This window comes from Miniopterus schreibersii, assembly GCF_964146895.1.
Source record: "Miniopterus schreibersii genome assembly, chromosome: 14".
Lineage (NCBI taxonomy): Eukaryota > Metazoa > Chordata > Mammalia > Chiroptera > Miniopteridae > Miniopterus > Miniopterus schreibersii.
In genome coordinates this window covers 20630855-20651606 of record NC_138114.1, presented here as the reverse complement: position 1 = coordinate 20651606, position 20752 = coordinate 20630855, and the positions used below count along the sequence as shown (strand labels likewise).

At 36.1% G+C, this 20752-nt stretch overlaps 1 protein-coding gene across 3 annotated transcripts in view; it reads right to left on the bottom strand.

The window, feature by feature from the left end:
- Window positions 1–359: 359 nt before the first annotated feature.
- DNA2 (DNA replication helicase/nuclease 2) overlaps window positions 360–20752 on the bottom strand; it is a 38438-nt gene continuing 18045 nt past the window's right edge. For all 3 annotated transcript variants that reach the window (XM_081157718.1, XM_081157719.1, XM_081157720.1), the window contains 14 exons: window positions 19621–19786; window positions 18031–18225; window positions 16027–16257; window positions 12251–12367; window positions 12065–12174; window positions 11434–11543; window positions 10602–10826; window positions 8051–8244; window positions 7870–7959; window positions 7581–7785; window positions 5374–5463; window positions 4595–4777; window positions 2707–2853; window positions 360–1459 (listed from right to left, as the gene is read on the bottom strand). In XM_081157718.1, the coding sequence (XP_081013844.1) occupies window positions 1391–1459; window positions 2707–2853; window positions 4595–4777; window positions 5374–5463; window positions 7581–7785; window positions 7870–7959; window positions 8051–8244; window positions 10602–10826; window positions 11434–11543; window positions 12065–12174; window positions 12251–12367; window positions 16027–16257; window positions 18031–18225; window positions 19621–19786 (2132 nt within the window). In that variant the 3' untranslated portion in view covers window positions 360–1390. The remainder of the gene's footprint in view (window positions 1460–2706; window positions 2854–4594; window positions 4778–5373; window positions 5464–7580; window positions 7786–7869; window positions 7960–8050; window positions 8245–10601; window positions 10827–11433; window positions 11544–12064; window positions 12175–12250; window positions 12368–16026; window positions 16258–18030; window positions 18226–19620; window positions 19787–20752) is intronic.

The window sequence follows — 20752 nt, the reverse complement described above, 5'->3', positions numbered from 1 at the left end:
TACATAGACAATGAGTACAAACTTATTCAAATAACTAAGTGACTAGAATCTTGTAACCAAGACATATTCACAAATGACAGAAAATACAGAACTCCTCCGCAGGTTCTTCTCCCAAAGAGCTTTACTTCATGGGCCATACAAACCTGTAAAGAAGCAACCACTGACTAAACCAAAAAATTTTTCTTATCCATCTCACTCCCAGGAACTGAAATTATCTTAGAGTCCTTCCTATTATGTAATGTCAACACTCCTTGGTTTTATCTTTAGAGCATTATTTCACTTGTCATTACTGGGGAAAAACGCTGGACAACCCTGAACTTAATTATTATTCAGTATTAATAATTGATACAGTAAGATCAAACAGTAGAAAACAATTTATTTAATAAAAACTTTCAGTAATAATTTTTTAAAAACATGTGAGGTAGAAGCAACTGAGAGAAATTAGAACTTTCCCCCCAGAAGATGGATACACTAAGGTTAAAACTGGCCACCATATACATAATTAAGTACTTTGAGGTAATTTTGTTTTACAAAACATCTTTATACACAGAGGGAAAATCGAGTAATGCCCCAAAATAGAGGCATATGAACATAAATAGGTGAAAACAGGGATATACATTTTTAATTTGTCATCAGTTCAGCAAACAAAATCTCTTTTCTAAAGAAGAACACGAATTATTTTCTTTTATATCAAAATCTACTCTAGAATACTGAATACTAAAAATAACAAATGGAACAGCAAGAGAGAATCAGAAATTAATTTAAAATAATCAATTTAAAAGACTAAGTTTCAAGTGAAAACATATCTGACATCAGAAAGCAAACGTCAGGGTAAAAACAGCAAAATGGCCTTTGGATCAGGGACCTCAAAATGTAGAAAACACAAACATCTATGTCCTCATCACCACAAGACTGTGCTTAAATTATAAAAACAAATCAAATTTCTTTACCTGTATTTCAAATAAACAAAATATGGTAATAATCTACAAAATCAAATTAATCCTGAAATTTTACACCCAGATCCCAAAAATATACATCTCTAAAGCAGGTAAACATTTAGCATATTCTTTGTAGGTCACACAAAAATACATATATAGTACTATAAATTTAGGCTTTTCAGTTTTGGGTACACCTGTACTGAAAAAATACTGTTAAGTTGTGTATGATGATAGATCTTTATGTTTAACAAGATTATACCAAAAGTAAAAATAAAAAAATAACAACTGGAACTCTGAAAGGGAGCACATTTACATCATTTCATACCCTTGGGATAAAAGTTATCTCCTCAACCTAACCAGGCACTGATTTTACAGCATGTCCAAATTACTAATAATAGGCAATTGTTAGGAGATCACTATGCTAGTATGAAAAAAACTAGGAAAACAGTGCTTCACCTTCTTTGAAAATCACCCAGTACATGACAAAGGCTTTCATGTTCTCCTGATGGAAGATCAATGATGTAAAATAAATTAAGGAAGATATATTTAACACACTATGGAATCACATAAAAAGATTTATGCCAGCCCAGCTCAGCGGTTGAACATCAACCTACAATCCAGGAGATCATCCAGGACATCACAGTTTGATTCCCAGTCAGGACACATGCCCAGGTTTCGGGCTCGATTCCCCAGTAGGGGGCGTGCAGGAGGCAGCTGATCAATGACTCATCGCTGATGTTTCTCTCTCTCTCCCCCTCCTTCCTCTTGCTGAGATCAATAAAGGCATATCTTTTTTTTTAAATTATGACACTATTATTTAATATTTTGTAATTTGGTTTACAGAACTGTTAAAAAATTACAAAGATTTTTATGGCATTCTATGAATAATATTGTACTTAAGCAATAAGGTTTATGTATCTTAGCCTAACACCTTCATATAATTTTTTTAAATGATCTGTTTTTGCCCTGGCTGGGTGGCTCAGTTGATTGGATCATTTTCCTATACACCAAAAGGGTCAAGGGTTTGATTCCCAGTCAGGGCATGTTAAGGGAGGCAACCAATTTATGTTTCTCTCTCACATCAATGTTTTGTTTTTTTAAAAAAAATGGTCTGATTTTAAAATAAACTACAATATGACAAGGAATAATTATTTTTTTTCCTCCTCACCTGAGGATATGCTTTTTATGGATTTTAGAGAGGAAGAAAGGGAGGGAGGGAAGGAGGGAGGGTGGAAGAAAGAAACCATCAATGTGACAGACATCGATCTGCTACCTCCCGAAACGTGCCCTGACCGGGATTGAACCCCCAACCTGGGTATGACAGGGAATCGAACCCACCACCTTTCCATGTACCAGTTGATGCTCCAATCAACTGAGCCACACCAGCCAGGGCTCCATTTTTTAATATAATGCTTTGTTCTAAAATTTTTAAAGAAGATTACAAATTGGGGTGAGAGGAACCAGAAAAGATAACCAGTTTTCCTAGATGTGTCTAGAAATCATGCCCCTGTTCATCAGGCAACAGATCAAGTCCCTTTTCTTCCCCTTTCTCACTTCATCAACTATCCTTCCCCATCACCTTCATTATTTCACTTGTTGCTTAAAATTACTTCTGTGAATTGTTTTCTCTCTCCCCGTTGTAGAATCAGATCTTTGAAATATGCCCATGGACAACACAAGACACTGAGTTTTAATTTACACAAGTACATAAACTAAGTATTCAAAATAGCACAATCAAATGTGACCATATAGAAAACAAAAAGGATATTAATTTTTCTGAGTTTAGATGACAAAGTAGCTTCCCCAAAGGAGGATAGCGGTTTAGCGAGGACACACATCCCAGGAGAATCAGTTTATGTTTGGCTCTGGTTATAGCAACATTAAGACGTCTCCAATCTTTCAAGAGTTCACCAAGCTGAAAGAAATACAATTTTCAATTATTTGAGTTATCTTGAATTTGTTCTGGCAAGGAACACAATTTGTCTTCAACTATTTTATTACTTTTAATCCTAACCACTAGACCACTAGGGAAGGTTATTTTATTACTTTAAAAAACATATACTGGGCGGGGTAGGGGCTGAAGAGGCGGAAGATGATTTGACTTTGGGTAGTGGGCACGTAGTGCAATATAAAGATCTTGTACATAGATATCCACACCTGAAACCTACATGCTCCTATTAACCAATGTGACCACAATAAAATTTAATATAAATAAATAAATAAATAAATAAATAAATAAATAAATAAATAAATAAAAACATATATTGCAAAAAAGATTCAACATATTTAAAAAATCTAGACAGGTGGTAAAACTTGCCCACAACTGTCAACTTCAAATATTTTATCTTAGATGTGATATAATAGCCTTAATTGAAAATTATTAAATACATATAATAAAAATGAGCCCGGCCGGGCGTGGCTCAGTGGTTGAGCGTCGACCTAGTATCCAGGTGATCACGGTTTGATTCCTGGTCAGGGCATGTGACCCGGTTGCCGGCTCCATCCCCAGTCGGGGCGTGAGGGAGGCAGCCAATCGATGATTCTCTCATCATTGATGTTTCTATCTCTTTCTCTCCCTCTCCTTTCCTCTCTCTGAAGTCAGTAAAGATATATTTTTTTTAAAAAATGAAAAAGTAGAGCTATCGCCACTCACTGTAGCATTGTTTGTAACAGTAATGAACATAGTAGAAGACTCAGGGGAGTGGTTAAATATACCTTGACACATATATATAATGGAAAACTACAACAATAAGGCCGGAATAAAATCTCTTTCTACCTACTGACATGAAAAATCTCTAAGCTATTTTATTAGGTGGAAAAGCAAAGTCCAGAATAGTATATATATTACCTTTTGTGTAAAAAGGAGGGAACTATGAATACTGATTCACATCTGCTTGTATATGCCTACGAAAATCTAGATGATTATCCATAAAACTAAAAATGTGATTATGTGTGAGGATAAGAACTGAGTAGAAGAGAAACAGAGTATAAGGGAGACTTTTTACTATGTACATTTTTAAAACCATATGGAATATCACATAATCAAGAAAAATTAATCACAAAGAGGTAAAAATACCAAAAAAAATACAAAAACTGGAATTATCTATTAATCTGAACGTATATCTAAGGAAGCCTTTATGTTTAAAATGCCCCAAATGCAACAGCCAAGAGGTGGAAGCAACCCAAATGTGTGTATTGATGGATACGTGGATAAACAAAATGTGATATATGTATGCAAAGGAATATTATTCAGCCTTTAAAAGGAAGGAAATTCTGCTGCATGCTACAACATGGATGAACCTTGAGAACATTATTCTAAGTGAAGTAAGCCACTTATAAAGGACAAATACTGTATGATTCAACTTATATAAGGTGCCTAGAGTAGTCCAATTCCTAGAGACAGAAAGCAGAATGATGGCTGCCAGGGGCTGGAAGGAGAAGGAATTAGGGAGTTGTTATTCATGGGTATAGAGTTTCAGTGTGCAAAATGAGACAGTTCTGGACAACAATGTGAATATACTTAACACTACTGAACTATACACTTAAAAACAGTTAAGGTGGTAAATTTTATGTTCTGTGTTTTTACCACAATTTTTTTTAAAAAAGGGGAAAGAAGTATGTCCCAGACAAATCAATAGAAAATACAATTTACTCACAGTTCCATCTTGATTACTTCTAACAAAAGATACCAGAATGATACTTTTGTCTCTTCCTTGGTACTTGTCTACTGTATTAACTTCAACTGCCCCAACAGAAGACTGTGCCAATAAATCATTGATGATCTTTAACTGCTGCCTATATGGTGCAATGATACCAATATCAGAGGGATTACATCCAGCCTAAACAGAGAAGGACACAATTTAAAATTTTAAATATTGATTTTTGTTATTTAAGCTTTACTAAATGTATCAAATTAAATGTTCACTACATAATGTGCTCAACTGATGTTTATAATAGAGATTCCTACCACAAGGAGTAAATACAATTATTGAACTTGTTCTAAATCGACATTCACATTTCCTGAGATGAAATAATTTCCTCAAACATTGCTCCTTTGATTTTTAGAGGTTCGTGGCAGTAAAATGGTTTGCAGGCCACTAGAACAATGCTGCCATACCAAAAAAAGTATAAAGAAATACATTTCACTTTCTACCATCCCTTACACTGAAGTTTCCAGTCCCCAATCATACTGACTACAGCACTATAATTGACACAATCAGAATTATTTGATGTTACAAAAATTTATCCTAAAAGGAAATCCGTTATAAAAAATTATGTGTCTGAGGTAAATTTTCTCAAAATGAAACAATCAGGCTTCAGTCCTCTTATTTTAATAAACAAGGGCAAAATGCCACTACATCTTAAGTTCCTTGCATTTTAACATTCTATTACTTGGTGAATATTAATTTGCCCTCAAAATAAAATTCTAAATTACCTTAATAAAAGTTGAGGTCAGGAAAACTATGAGTTTGGCTTCTGTTATATTGCTCACACCACCCTTTTCAACTTGTTCTGGTGCTGGTACCTAAACAGAAAAATATGCATCCTGCTTATAAAAAATCTCTAAAGTTAAGAGCACACAGGTAGCTACAGAGACTGTAATGCCAGTTGTGGAGACAGTTGAAAAATTTCACCCTAAAAGCTGAAGGTAAAAGAATTAACAAAAATGAATGAGATTGTTCACTTTCAGAGAGCCACCGGCGGCAACCATCACGACCATGCCACAGCTGAGACTAAAAGTTCTATGAAAGCCGACCACACATTGGGTTTCACATGCTTTACTTTGTAATCCCCATTTTAAGGAATCAAAGGCAAGAAAAGTAAGTAATTTCATCAAGGTGTCACATAAATCATGGCACTAGGAATCAAAACTTAGATCTGGCTCTGTCTGTGCTCTTTGCATTTTCTTGTTGCCTTTTATAAAAATAATGGATGAGATCAAGTTCTCCAGGTTCTACAATACCTGGTAAAACTCTCCAAGGACTATTTTGCTCCTACATATCCCTAACTAACCTTGATGATGATGATGATGATGATGATTTTACTTTAGAGAGGGAAGAAGAGAGAGAAAGAAACACTTATGTGAGAGACCAACCAGGGATTGAACCCCCATTGCCCTGATGGGACTCAAACCTGCAACCTTTCAGTGCAGAGAAGGTCGCTCCAACCAACTGAGCCACATGGGCCAGGGCTAACCTTGATTATTATTATTTTTTAATATATCTTTATTGATTTCAGAGAGGAAGGGAGAGGGAGAGAGAGAGATAGAAACATCAATGATGAGTCATTGATCGGCTGCCTCCTGCATGCCCCCTACTGGGGATTGAGCCCACATCCCGGGCATGTGCCCTGACCAGGACTCAAACTGAACCTCGATCTCCTGCATGATAGGTCGATGCTCAACCAGTGAGCCACGCTAGCCAGGCCTAACCTTGATTATTTTTAATACAACTTATTTGGAATCCTGATGCTAAGAAAGAGAAAACCTGAGTAGCAAAAATAAAGAACCTGAGTGATCATTGTTGAGGTAAATAATTGTAAATTATAACTAATAAATTAGAATTGTGGTTTATAAAAGCAGTCATTTGTGAGATCAGCTTATCTAAATAAATTTCCCAGAATGTGCTTGCCCTTAGGTGTAATTCTTGAACCTGAAATGCTCAGGGCAATACCTAAGAGAATGGAAATTCCAACATGGTATGCACAGTGAGGCTTATTTTTAACAATCAGCTAACTCTACCCATCTTAATAACAAATGACATATTTTAGAGTAACATGCATATGTATAATTGGCCACTATATTTTTATTTGAACTTGTGTAAAGACTTCCAAATCAATGCTGAGAAGCAATATATAAAACAAAATGTAGCCTGGCTGGCGTGGCTCAGCAGTTGAGCATCAACCTATGATCCAGGAGATAGAGGTTCAATTCCCGGTCAGGGCACTTGCCCAAGCTTGCAGGCTTGATCCCTGCAACAGGCAGCCGATCAATGACTCTCTCATCACTGATATTTCTCTCTCTCCCCCTCTCCCTTCCTCTCTCTGAAATCAATAAAAATACATTTTAAAAAATAAATAAAATAAAACAAACTGTAGGAATATGGGGTCAAAACTTTGTTCTTAGTTCCTAGAAATGATAAATCATTTAAAGCCCTTGTGAAGATTTTTGTTTAATGCCAAGTTTGTATAGAGGTTTTTACGTGCATTTGTGGAGTCAGGAGGTACATGGGAAACCTCCTTACTTTCAGCTCAATTGTGCTATGAACTTAAAACTACTCTAGAAAATAAAGTCTATTTTTTAAAAAGTCCTTAAAAGGACAAAAATTTATTGTATCTTCTGTCTATTTGTAAACCCAGCCCTTTGACAGTATTAATCCAGTTTATTTTCTAGGAAATGTAATTATACACCTGAGTTCACTTTCTAGCTTTCCCACTTTAAAAGTTTATGACACCTATTGATCCTCAGAAAAACCTCCCCCCAATGATACCTGATCTACAAAAAACTGTTTTGTATGTGTTGCAAAAGTGTACAAGAACTATACTAGTTTCAACTGATGAGCTCTAGTGAAGCATTTGCTGCTGAAAACAGGAATTTAAATAATAGGAGAAAAACTAAAAAAAAAAAAAAGATTGGTTTCTTACCTGGTCTGTATTAAGAAAACAAACAGGATTGTTTGGTTCAAATACTCCAATCAACCAAGGATTTTCAGAATAATCAGCATAAAATTCCAGCTCCAGCTTCACATCTTTAAAGTTAGGTAGGTTTATCACTGCGTTGGCCACTTTGTCCGACCCACATTCCAGCTTTCCTTCATATGTCAGTTTATTACTTAAGGACATAATTTTACTAAGGGAATTACAAAAATAATTTTAGTTTTGGCAGAAGAAAACAAACATGAAAATCACTCATAGCTGACACTGTTACGAGTACCTATTCATTCTGTACTGAACAGTTAATTGTACGACAGCATTTTCATTCCGCTCCAGCCTCTTGAATAAGCTTTCACTCATGCCAAGAGCTCTGTCAACATAAATTCAGGGGTATCAGTATACTGTTAACTGTCCCTTAAAAAAGAATCTAGTTTAAAATTAAAACTTCAGTGTCTGCTTACCTTGCTTCACGGTTTAGCACCAGGGGAGGAAGCTGCTGATGATCCCCCACCAACACAAATCTCCGTGAAAAAAAAAGTGGCCCTAGACAAACAGGTTGGCTAATTTGAGAGGCTTCATCCACAATACAAAAATCAAAAACTTTACGGGAAAATATTGGATGGTTTATTCCCATACATGTTGTTGCAACTATAAGCTAAAAACAAAGAAAACAGATCAGTTATTTAATATGTCCAAGCAATGTAACTTCTTTTTTCTCATTTTTCAAATTAAGAGATAGAAAAAAGATTTTTGTCCCCAATAACTGGAATACCCCAATATTATTTAATTCTGAGACATAGCATAAAAAATATTTAATTTTTTACTACAAACTGAAAAAATCAAGTAAATTATCTAGGCATTATAACAATTCTCAAATTTAGACCAAAAACAGCTCCAACAAAAGCCAAAGAAACGGGAAAGGGAAAGCCTAGAAGACGGAAAACTTTTATACAATAACCACTCTACTCTAGCCAAACACCACAGAAAGAGCTGTGGCCTCACCTCCCACCAATGCCAGCAGAGGCTGAATGGGGATGCTAGACTTCAACTGTCCCAAGGTTATATGATAAGGTCCCCCATTCTTGATATGAACAAATTGCAGAAATGGAGAACCGGTAAATGATTATCAGGAGTTAAGGATGAGTGGGGTCGGAAAGAAATTGGAATAGTTATAAAAGTGCACCATGAGTGATTCGTGGTAATGGAACTAACTATTCTGTATCAATGTCAATATCCTGGTTGTAATAGTTTACTACAGTTTCACAAAATGCTACCATTGGGCAAAGGATATACACGAATATACATCTCTGTATTATTTCTTACAGCTTCATGTGACTCTATAATTATCTCAAAATAAAAAGTTTAATTTTGCCCAGCTGGCACGGTTCAGTGGTTGAGCATGAACTGATGATCCAGGAGAGCGAGGTTCGATTCCTGGTCAGGGCACATGCCCAGGTTTCGGGCTTGATCCCCAGTAGGGGGCATGCAGGAGGCAGCTGATCAATGACTCATCATTGGTGTTTCTCTCTCTCTCCCTCTCCCTTCTTCTCTGAAATCAATAAAGACAATTTTTTTTTTTAAAGTTTAATTTTTAAAATAATTGGCATAAGTATTAGACAAAGGAGTTGAAGGAACATCCTATTAAATCTAATTTATTTTAGATGATTTTTAAATTAAATTAAATTATTTTATAATGTTTCTTTTTTTAAAATATGTTTTTATTGATTTTAGAGAGAAAGGAAGGGAGAGGGAGAAAGAGAGAAACATCTATGTAAGAAATATCAATCAGTGGCTCCTGCACACCTGCTACTGGTGATCAAGCATGCAACCCAGGCATGTGCCCTGACCAGGAATCGAATCGGCGGCCTTTTTGTGGGACAATGCTCAACCAACTAAGCCACACCGGCTAGAGCTAGATGATTTTTTTAAAAGACAAAAATACCAGTTAAGACTTCCCAGTAAAAATATATAGACATTAAATAATAAAATGTTAGGTTCTATATCAAAATCTAAAACAACCCATCACTAGACTGTTCATGTGCCATTACTTATAATTCAAACTCACTAAAAAAATCCTGATTAATAGTTTTCTAGGTGTGATTGTGTGAAATAATGCGTCCTGGTTCTTGGCCCAGAGCTCCTAAAGCTCCCTGGAATTTTCTGAATGGTAGGGGATGAGAGAGATATGTTTTGTTATTCATAATAAGCCCCATTCAACCAAACCAGAATTTATTGCAATGAGGTCTGACACAGGATTGGAGCTGGGTGCCAGAGGGTTAGAACTTTCATCCATCCCTCCACCTCCAGGAAGGGAAGACGGACTGGGGATTGAGCTAATCGCTAATGGCCAGTGATTAATCATGCTTACATATGGAATCTGCATTAAAAACCCCAAAAGGGTTTGGTGAACACATCATGGTGCTGGGAGGTGGTTCACCGAAAGAGGGCATAGAAGTTCCATGCGCCATTCCACATACCTTACCCTACCCATCTCTTCTATTTGGCTGTTCCTGAATTGTATCCTATATAATATATTCAGTAATAATAAGTAAAGCATTTTCTTGAGTTTTATGAGCCATTCTAGCAAATTATCAAACCCAAGCAGGGGGTCAAGGGAGCCCCAATTTATAGCTAGTTGTTCAAAAGCACAAGAGGCCCTGACTTGCAATTTAGGACTGAAGTAGGGGGCAGTGTTGTGGGACTAAGCCCTTAACCTGTGGGGTCTACACTAACTCCAAGTAGTTAGTGTCAGAAGTGTTGTGAGGGAAACAGAGTTATCCATTACTAGGATATTTTAAACTAGCAGATGGGATCCCTGAATAATAAACCAAAAACCTCATTTCAGTTCAGAAGTAAACAGCATACTATAAATTAGTAAGTTGGTCCTGTGGTTTACATGAATTAATCATGTGCAAATTTGGTCAATATGACTGAATTTCCCAGCGTGCTGTCTCTCCCCTCATTCTGACTACAGAAATTAGTATCAGCATTCTTATACCACACTGTACTTACTTGACTATTGTAGAGTTCTTCTAGAAGGGCTAAGGATTTAATGGACTTTGATCTGCAAATTTCCTCCTCTGTAAATTTCTGGATGCCTGGATGTACCTTCTCAGTCTGACCCAAGCGCAAAAATCCTATTTTAAACTTCGCTAACTTCAAAAGAATATTGTCAACAGCAGAGTGTGTATAACTGGTCAACAAAACACTAAAGCCACAGGCATACAGAATTCTTACCTAATAATGAAGAAGAGAAAGGAAAACAGCATTATTTTTAATTCTAGATAATTTTTAACATGCTTATATTTTTCTAATAAAATTAGAAAACTTAATAGGAAGCACATCCAAGAGTTGAACCAAGTAACTTTTTTAAAATTATAAGGCCAAAATGTTTTATGAAAGTAATATGGAAAGTAATAAAACTCAATACATATGAACTCTGAATAGTGCCTGGTACACAGTATCAATCAATAAGTATTTGCTACCATCATTATAATTAATCAATAAACTACTACTCAAAAATCTACCAATATGGAAAAAAAAATCTATTTCAATCACCTCCATATAACTTATCATTTTTTAAAAGGAAGGAAAACATACAATGATATATATACCACCAACATAAAGAGACCTTAGGCAATCCTAAACGCAAGAAAACTACAACAGGATTATAACTATTGGTGATTTAGCTTTTCTATTTCTCATGTCATGCTAAAAAGGTAATTTGAAATAAAGGCATTTTGAGTTAATATTCAGCCCTTTTGATATCAAACATCACATTCTCTGAACAAAGAAGCAGCTGATTTACATATTTCGTTTCTAAGCAAAAGAATAATAACCTTACAAGAGTACATATTGTAGTGGTCTTTCCTGTTCCAGGCATGCCCACGATGAGTGTGTAGTCTTTGGAAAGAAGTACCTTTTTCATTGCTTGCCTCTGGGGCTTATTCAAACCTACATTTAAATTTTAAAATAACAGAAAAAAGTATGTTGAATTTCTTTTTTAGTGAGATTTTTTTTTTTTTAATTTAAATTTGTGTTGTTTTCAGAGAGAGGAAGGGAGAGAGAGAAACATCAATGATAAGAGTCATTGATCGGCTGCCTCCTGCACGCCCCCTGCTGGGGATCAAGCCCACAACCCGGGCATGTGCCCTGACCAGGAATCGAACCTCAATCTCCTGGATCCTAGGTCAATGCTCAACTGCTAAGCCACGCTGGCTGGGCTATGTTGAATTTCAATGAGCAAATTAACTATTTTATAAGAAAAGCAGCCTCTATTCAAGTTTCTTCAATACATCCTTACAAAGTTAGAAAATATGGTGATGTTAAAAAATATATGTAAACTACTTACAAAGAGACTTTGTCTAGTAACTACAAATGCATATAAATTACTAAAACACTAGACTATAAAGTAGATTAAATTATAAATAGAACCAAAAAAATGAATGGAACCAGACACGCTAATTATAGCATACCTTTTAGAATAGAGGCAACTGTATCCTTTGCATCATGTGGAAGAACAGAACTGAGGTAGGATATAAACTGGGGTTCACGGAAGTCAATGATTATATCTCGAAGTTTTTGGCTAAAAAGAAAAAATGCTTTTAGTAGTATTTCTTAGGAAAATGGGGTGAAATTCAGATTCATTCACTGTTACAAACCTGGCATCAGTATTTTTCATCAATTTGGAAAGATTTCTTAATGGGGTATCTATATCACAATTTTTTTCTTCCTGGTCCACTCTGAACAAAGTTGATTCCGGGAGTACTGACAAGTTCCTAAAACAGCAAAACAGAAGTACATGAATGTTTTTCACTTAACATAATCGGTTGCTCTGTGTAAGAAATACATTGCTGTCTGCTAAAAAAGTAAATGGGCCAGAATAGCTATTAAAATGGCTACCAGCCCGTAATTCGTACCTGGCAATCAAAGACAGCATGAGGCCCTGGATTGGTGGGAAAAGGGAGAAGGGAAGGGCAAAAAGCACCAATGTCAAAACAGCTAATAATCAGGAACCTTTGACATTTGCTGACAATTCACTTGGCCTTGCAATCTAATCTGGGCTCACCATGCCCAGAAGGAACTAAACACATGGTTCTCCCTCCACCTGCCTGGAGTACAAGACTCTTTCTTGATATCTTCTTTCATCCTCCAGCAGCCCCTAAAACCCTGGTGTCCGCTATGGTCCCCTCCCTGGTCCTCTCTACTGTTTTTTCTTGTCATTTTCCCTTAGGTCCCACACCATCATATGACTGTAAATCCCAAGTCTACATCTTCACGCCTGACCTCACATTCCTCCCCAGCTGGTTCCTCACGCACGCTTCAGGTTTGGATATCCAGCAGGCAGTAAGGCTTGGTTAAAACCTGGGCTATGAAAGCTCAATATATTAAAAATTAAACAACTTGTCCTGGCTGGTATGCCTCAGTTGGTTGAAGCTTCATCCCCAGCACCAAAAGGGTGCCAGTTCGACTCCCAGTCAGGGGACATACCTAGGTTTCAGGTTCAATCTCTGTTTGGGGCATGTACAGAAGGCAACCAATTAATGTTTCTCTCTCACATTGATGTTTCTCTCCCTCACCCTCTCCATTCCGCTCTCTCTAAAATAGGTAAAACATATCCTCAGGTAAGGATTAAAAAACTGAACAACTCTTCGTCCTGTTGAATTGGATCCTCCCTCTCTGGTCCTGACTTCAGTTAATAGCACTTGCATCTATACTGTTACCTTGATCCCTCCCTCTTGTCTCACAGTCTTCTCAACCTGCATATCCAATCAGCATCCAAATTCCAGCAAATCTTTCTAAAACTTCTCCAAGTCACTCCATCCTGTCTGCCAAACCTACCCTGCCCTCATTCACCTCTAGCCTGGGCCGCTACAACAGTTTCCTGGTTTCTCTGCTTTCAGTTTTGCCTCCATCGATTAACTCCATTCTCCACAGTGCATCCACAGAAAAAAGCAAATCTGATTATCATTCCCCTGTTTAAAACTCTTCAATACATCTGATTAAAGTCAAAACTTAACATGGTATATAAGACTTTCTATAACCTGGCCTCTCCAATCATTCCCTTATCTTCTACAATCCAGAAAGTTACCTGCACTTTCCTGAATGTTCTGCATCACACTGTATCACACCATCATGCCTTTACGTGCCAGGTTCCCCCTGTCTGGGATATCTGTTCACACTGCTTCACCAGGCTAACTTATTAATCCACACGATGAAGGTCCAGAATGGCCTCTTTCTTTTTTTGTTTTATTTTTTTAATTTATTGGGGTGATACTGGTTAATAAAATTATATAGGTTTTAGATGTACAATTCTATAATACATCATCTGTATATTGTATTATATATTTACCACCCCAAGTCAAGTCTCCTTCCATCACCATTTATCCCCCCTATGCTCTCTTCTAACACCCCGCACCCCTCTTCCACTCGGTTAGAGAATGAGCTCTTTCAAAAGGCCTTCCCTGAGTCTCCTAAAACTGGGTTAAATGCCTCTCTGTGGCATCCCCATCAATTTAAACACTTGTCATATTAACTGAAAATGTTTATATATTTGTCTACCCATGAGACTATAATTCCTTAAGGATTTGCAAAGCACCTAATACACGGCAGTCACTAAATAAATACTGCAAAGGACTGCACAGAATCCTAAAAGGCAATACAAATACTGTGGTTCATACTCCCATATCATGAAACTGAGACCAGGGTTGGTTATGGCTTAACTGGGATGACTGATTGGCAGAGAACAAGCTTAGACATTTCCATCGCAGTTACCCTGAAGTCACTGCATCCCAGTCACTGATCTCCATCCATTAAGGGGAAAAAAAAAAAAGGCAAGGAAGGCTGGGAGTACAGGAAGCGGGAATATGGATACTGATGAACATGGATATTAGACTCTACCAGACAATTTTACAGCAACTATTCTACTATTTACTTAATATTTTTCTTTAAATCAGTCTGCTTTGTCTTAACTAAGATAAATACACTTTATATCACAATTATAAATGGGAGGGGAAAGTTTTTAAAAAGGGAGAGAACAAAATGGTGAGTGCCCATTTATATATAAAAATATATAGAACTAAGCTATATATTTAACACAGGCTATCCATCCTGTCCACCGTACATGTTGTTGTGAGAATTACATAAGACTATGTCCACATTAGGATTATGGGACGTGATGTACTAAACAAAAGTTCAGCAATTTGCAAGATCCTCAACATATCAAACACGAAATCAGCACATGACCCAGCAATTCCACTGTGGTGTATTTACAAAGGGAAATAAAGTACGTCACATAAAAATTTGTGCCCAGCCGGGCATGGCTCAGCGGTTGAGCATCGACCTAGGATCCAGGTGATCAGGGTTCAATTCCCAGTCAGGGCACATGCCCGGGTTGCGGGCTCGATCCCCAGTCGGGGACGTGTAGGAGGCAGCCAATCAATGACTCTTATCATTGATGTTTCTATCTCTCTCTCCCTCTCCCTTTCTCTCTCTGAAATCAATAAAGATATATTAAAAAGAAAAAAAATTTATAAGTGAATATTTATAGCAACACTAGCCTTAACACCCAAAAAGAGAAAACAACTCAAATGTCCATCAACTGGTGAATAAATGAACCAAATGTGGTCTGTCTATACAACAGAATATTATTCAGCCATAAAAAAAAAAGAAAAAGAAATGAGGTACTGACAAATGCTGAAACATGAACCTCAAAACGTGTTAAGTAAAAGAAGTCAGACAAAAAAAATCACATACTCTATGATCCTTTTTATAGAAATATCCAGAAGAGGTATATCCATAGAGACAGAAAGCAGCTTAGTTGTTGCCAGGGGCTGGAGGGAGGGAGAGTAGGAAGTGATTGCTTAATGGGTATATTTCCCTTCAGGGTTATGAACATTTCTGGGAACTAGATAGAGGTGATGGCTGTACAATACTGTAAATGTGCCAAATGCCACTGAACTGTGCATTTTAAAATAACTAATGGTCAATTTTATGTTATGTGAATTTTACCTCAATTTTTTTTAAAAAAAGAAATGAAGCACTGATACATACTGCTACATGAAGATGAATCTTAAAAACAATAGGCTCAAACAAACAAATGAACAAACAAAAACAGTAGGCTAAGTGAAAAACAACAGTCACAAAAGACCACATATTGTATGCTCCATTATATAAAATGCTCAGAACAGGTAAATCTAGAGACAAAAGAAAACTGGTGGTTGTGGCTGTCTAGGGCTGGAGGAGTGACTGCGAAAGGGCACAGGGTTTCTTTCTTGGATTATGAAATGTTCTAAAATTGATTTTGGTGATGGGCCTAACTCTGTGAATATACGAAAAACCACTGAATTGTATACCTTAAATGGATGAACTGTATGGTATGTGAATTATAACTCAATAAAGCTGTTATCCCTCCCCACAAAAGGGAGCATTTCATTACCTGTCTAATAAACAGGTCACTGTTGTCATGTTAATCTCCTTCACATACCCCCTAGACAAAGCAAATAGTGTTCTCTCTTCACCACTTAAAATGATTCTGTCGCCTGCCATTAGATTTGTGATAGGCATGGCACCATTTTTACGCTGGAAATTATGTAAATATTGTCCATCACAAACTGTCTTCACATGTTCTGTTCTAATCAGGTTTCCAATGCAGTTGCCACTCTGCTCCCTATGAAAAAGAAAGAGAAAAAGCTTCCATTTACATCACATATATAAATACTGTATTTGCCGTTTTCCACAATTTCCTTGTTTGTCTGACTCCTGGAAACTCTAATGCTAATATTGAGTCTATCATTTTTACATATTCCACAATCCACACTAAAATTTTTAAAATGCTAAGGAAACATTCTCTCTATTAGCTTGAAAATAATCTCTCACCAATAGGCCTCTAGACAAGTGTGAGGGAGCACCTCCCTTACTGCACCCACCGGCTGGGATCTCTGAGCAACCTGTTTGTCAGCATTTTGATCCTGGAAGGACACCCCCAACTCCTATGCATAACATAACATTACAAAAGACAAACAGTAATAACCTGCTCTAAAATCCTATTTCTTCAGTGTTTACAGGAAGATTTATAATTACAGTAATTAACAGCAACTGCCTAGCCGGTGTGACTCAGTTGGCTGAGTGTCATCCCATGCACCAAGAGGTCACAGGTTCGATTCCTGGTGAGGGCACATGCCCAGGTTTCGGGCTCAATCCCCAGTTGGTGGCACGCAGGAGGCAGCCAATTGATGTCTCTCTCTCATCAATGTTTCTCTCTCTCTCTCTCTCTCCCCCGCTTCCTCTCTCTCTAAAATCAATCAAATCATTTTTTTAAATAAATAAAATAATAAGAAACAAATTGATAACTCCACTGCTTCTAAGAAATAAGCATTAAGCAATTACAATCTTTAGGCACTACTATTTAACACATACAACTTCAGAAGCTTGTTGGCATGTACACTGGACATATTCACTGTACTTATGTAGTCCGTGGGTAACTACTCAAACATTCTCCACTGTAATGTTTCCTGTGTTCAAGTCTAGTATTAAGAAAATAATGATCCAATTATTTCTAAAGTCACATTATTATCAATATTCATTCTGGAAAGAAACAAATGGATGAAAAGCAACTATATATTACATAAAGAAAAATATGATGCAAAGATATACAAAACTGAAACTTTACAAGTAACTTATAAAGAAAATAGATAACATATAATAGAAAATTGACCAACTATAGAAAATTTAAGTCTGTATGAAATAAATTATTTAAATTTATTTAAATAGGTTTAAATTTTTTAAAAACATTAGTAATTATATACCATATTAATCATGCTTCATGAAAGGAGTACGTGAACTTTTTTATTCTCATATGTCTACGAGCTAATAACATAGTAGGTTTCCTCTAAATACAGGGTGGGGCAAAAGAAGGTTTACAGTTGTGAGTACTCGAAACACAAGAGTTTGTTTCTGTATTACTATTTATTGTATTATTTTCCATAATGAACAACTGTAAACCTACTTTTGGTCCACTCTGTATTTTGTAATAAATAAATGAAGATTATAAAACAAAACAGAACAAAAATACTAAACCTATAAACTTTCTAAATACTAATATTTAAAGTATTAAGTAAAACTTCATTAATTTACACTCTACCAATATGCTAAAATTCACCTTGTGATATACTCAAATTTATACTTTTTTCACTAAGGAAAAAGGGTTCACTAATACTTTTAAAAATAAGATTTATTGAGGCATATTTATCCTACTGAAAATAGCTAACAATTGTGCTCTCCTTAGAAGCAATCCATTGATAGCCAGCCAGAGTTAGCATCAATATATGAAATTGCATGTCTTTAACATGCTGCATAACCTGTATTTGTCATGAATTCTAAATGACATCCCACTAGCTAATCCAAGTTATTGAAGTTTTACTGTATTAAATGTACTACTTACATCTCTGAAGAAGGCATCAACCATATATTTTGGTAATTCTTCTTATTATCCTTTGATTGTGACTCCAGAGTTAACATTAGACACCAAAGGCTGAAATACTCTAAGTGTGCAAGCTTAAGGTGCTGGGTTTCCTCTTTTATTTTGGGCAGCATGCCAACCGGGACTGAACTGTCATCCATCTGTTGTTCGACAGCTCTAAAGATAAAGCTCCAAGTCAGAGATGTGTATAAAACATTTCATTGGCTGGCTATGAAATGAGGTATTTCTAAAAATAAGTACACAGATATAATGATCATCATAACTTATAACCACAGCCTCTAATTTTCTTTAAAAGTCATTTCAATATTTTACAAGCCAAATAGCTTTTTATAAAACAAAATCTTTAAGAAACTCAATGCTGCATTATTTTGCCTTCAGTGACTGTTGCCCTAACAACTACTTAAATTTCGTATACTCTAGTCTTCGTTCCTACGGGCAGCAAATTTTGGCTTTTTGTACAACTACAGTTCTCAAAATCACAATATTCATACAGCCAGCTCCGTGCTATAAGAAAGTCAACATAAAAACTAGGAGAATCATCTAGAATATCAATTTTGCTTAATGCTAATTTTTAAATTTTTATATAGAAACAAATCTCTCATAGGAGAGCCTACAAAACATTGAGAATAAAACATAAGATTTCAAACCAATGTGCTTAGCCCGGCCAGGGTGGCTCAGTTGATTGAGCGTTGACCTGTGCACCCAAAGGTTGCTGGTTTGATCCCCAGTCAGGGCACATACCTGGGTTTTGGTTTTGATCTCCAGTCAGGGAACATATGGAAGGCAACCAATATCAATGCTTCTCTCTCACATCGATGATTCTCTCTCTCCCTCTCTCTAAGCAGGTCCTCAGATGAAGATTTAAAAAAACAAAAAACAATGTGCTTATACTATAGGCCCAGACTTCCCATGGTTCACAGTCCTCTGCATTAAGAGATCCTTTGATACAATAGCTGAAAAAGTTCTTCCTGTGAATTTTCAGGCTGAATTAAAAAAAATTTTGGTTCTGATTTGATAATGTTTCCTAGTCTGTATTTACATCTAACTACTTTTTTGTGTCCTTCAAAACTTTCAGTGGCCTAGGAAGGTATAAATACATATGACTGTGTATAAGACAGCTAAAAAACTTCCCACATGTAATAAAACATACATATATAAACAATTCAAGTCCATTGGATCATACCAAACTGTGTGTCTGGAAGAAACAATTTCCCTGTTTTTAACTACAAAAGGCCTGAAATCAAAATAGCAACTAAAAGCAAAAGACTTCTTGAAATACCATTTAAGTTGTATTGTATTCAAAATGCCTATACTATATACTACATCTTTCTTAACCAAAGTTCAAAAACTGTTCTATCATTCCCTAAGGAAATAGGCTTATTATAAAATATGAACTGTGCTTTTTTTCCTAGTTCCTTCGTTTTAGAAACACACACAGAAAAGAATGGCTAAAATAAAACCATCAATGCAGGACAGCCAGCAATGTTAAATGATTTTGAGTTGAGTGCATACTTAACCAAAATTTGTATTTTTGGAAGACAGTGTGTTTACCTGCTATAAAGAGCACAGTTGCCCACTTGTGAACAATATTTACAGGTTTGCTGTTCCTCAATTATTTGTGGCAAAGGAGCAAGCTCTGTCTTCTCCTTTCCAGTAGCAGACTTGCTAATACGGTGAAACAAAGAGAATGCCATCTGATTTCTTAGTTTTAATAATTCTATGGGGGAGAAAAGGGTGGATGTCTTTTAAGAAGTAAGTAAAGTTTATTATATATCTTTTCCATTGCATAAGTAAAACTTACAGATGTAAAAACATTAAAAAAAAAAAAAAAAAAAAGAACAATATTCGTATTTCCCACTACACTAGAATAACACTGTTAACATTTTGGTATTATTCCTTCAATATTTGTTCACTAGGTAAATTCTTTCAATAATCATGTGTCTCATAACTAGTATATACTATGAAGTTGGTGCTTTATTAGCTAAATGCTAAGGGTAAATACAGCAAACTAGAGTATAGAATAAGAAGTTTAAATAAAGTTTTGGCCCGTCCATGTATGGCTCAGCAGTTGAGCATCAACCTAGGATCCAGGAGCTAGAGGTTCGATTCCCGGTCAAGGCACATGCCCGAGTTGCAGGCTCGATCCCCAGTGAGGGGGGTGCAGGAGGCAGCCAATCAATGACTCTCATCATTGATGTTTCTCTCCCTCCTTCTCCCTTCCTCTCTCTGAAATCAACAAAGGTATATTTAAAAATAAATAAAATAAAGTTTTGTATTACAAAATTTTTAAAGGTTAATGTTTTCAATTATACTGCATATTGTTAAAATTCTTTTTAAAAAATACCACAACTACAAACTACAACCTGTATTAGGCCCTGCGAGTACAGTAAGCTACTGTCAGGTATAAATACAGGCACACCTGTTTCATTGCGCTTTGCCTTAGTGAATTTCACAGATGTTGTGTTTTTCACAAATTGAAGGTAAGACCCTCTGCCAGCAAAGATTATGACTCACATGATGTCTAGCAGTTTTTAGTAATAAAGTATTTTAAAATGAAGGTATATACATTGTTTTCTTAGACATAATGCTATTGCACACTTAAAAGACTACAAGATCATGTAAACATAACATTTATGTGCACTAAAAATCAAAAAATTCATGTGACTTGCTTTACTGCAATATT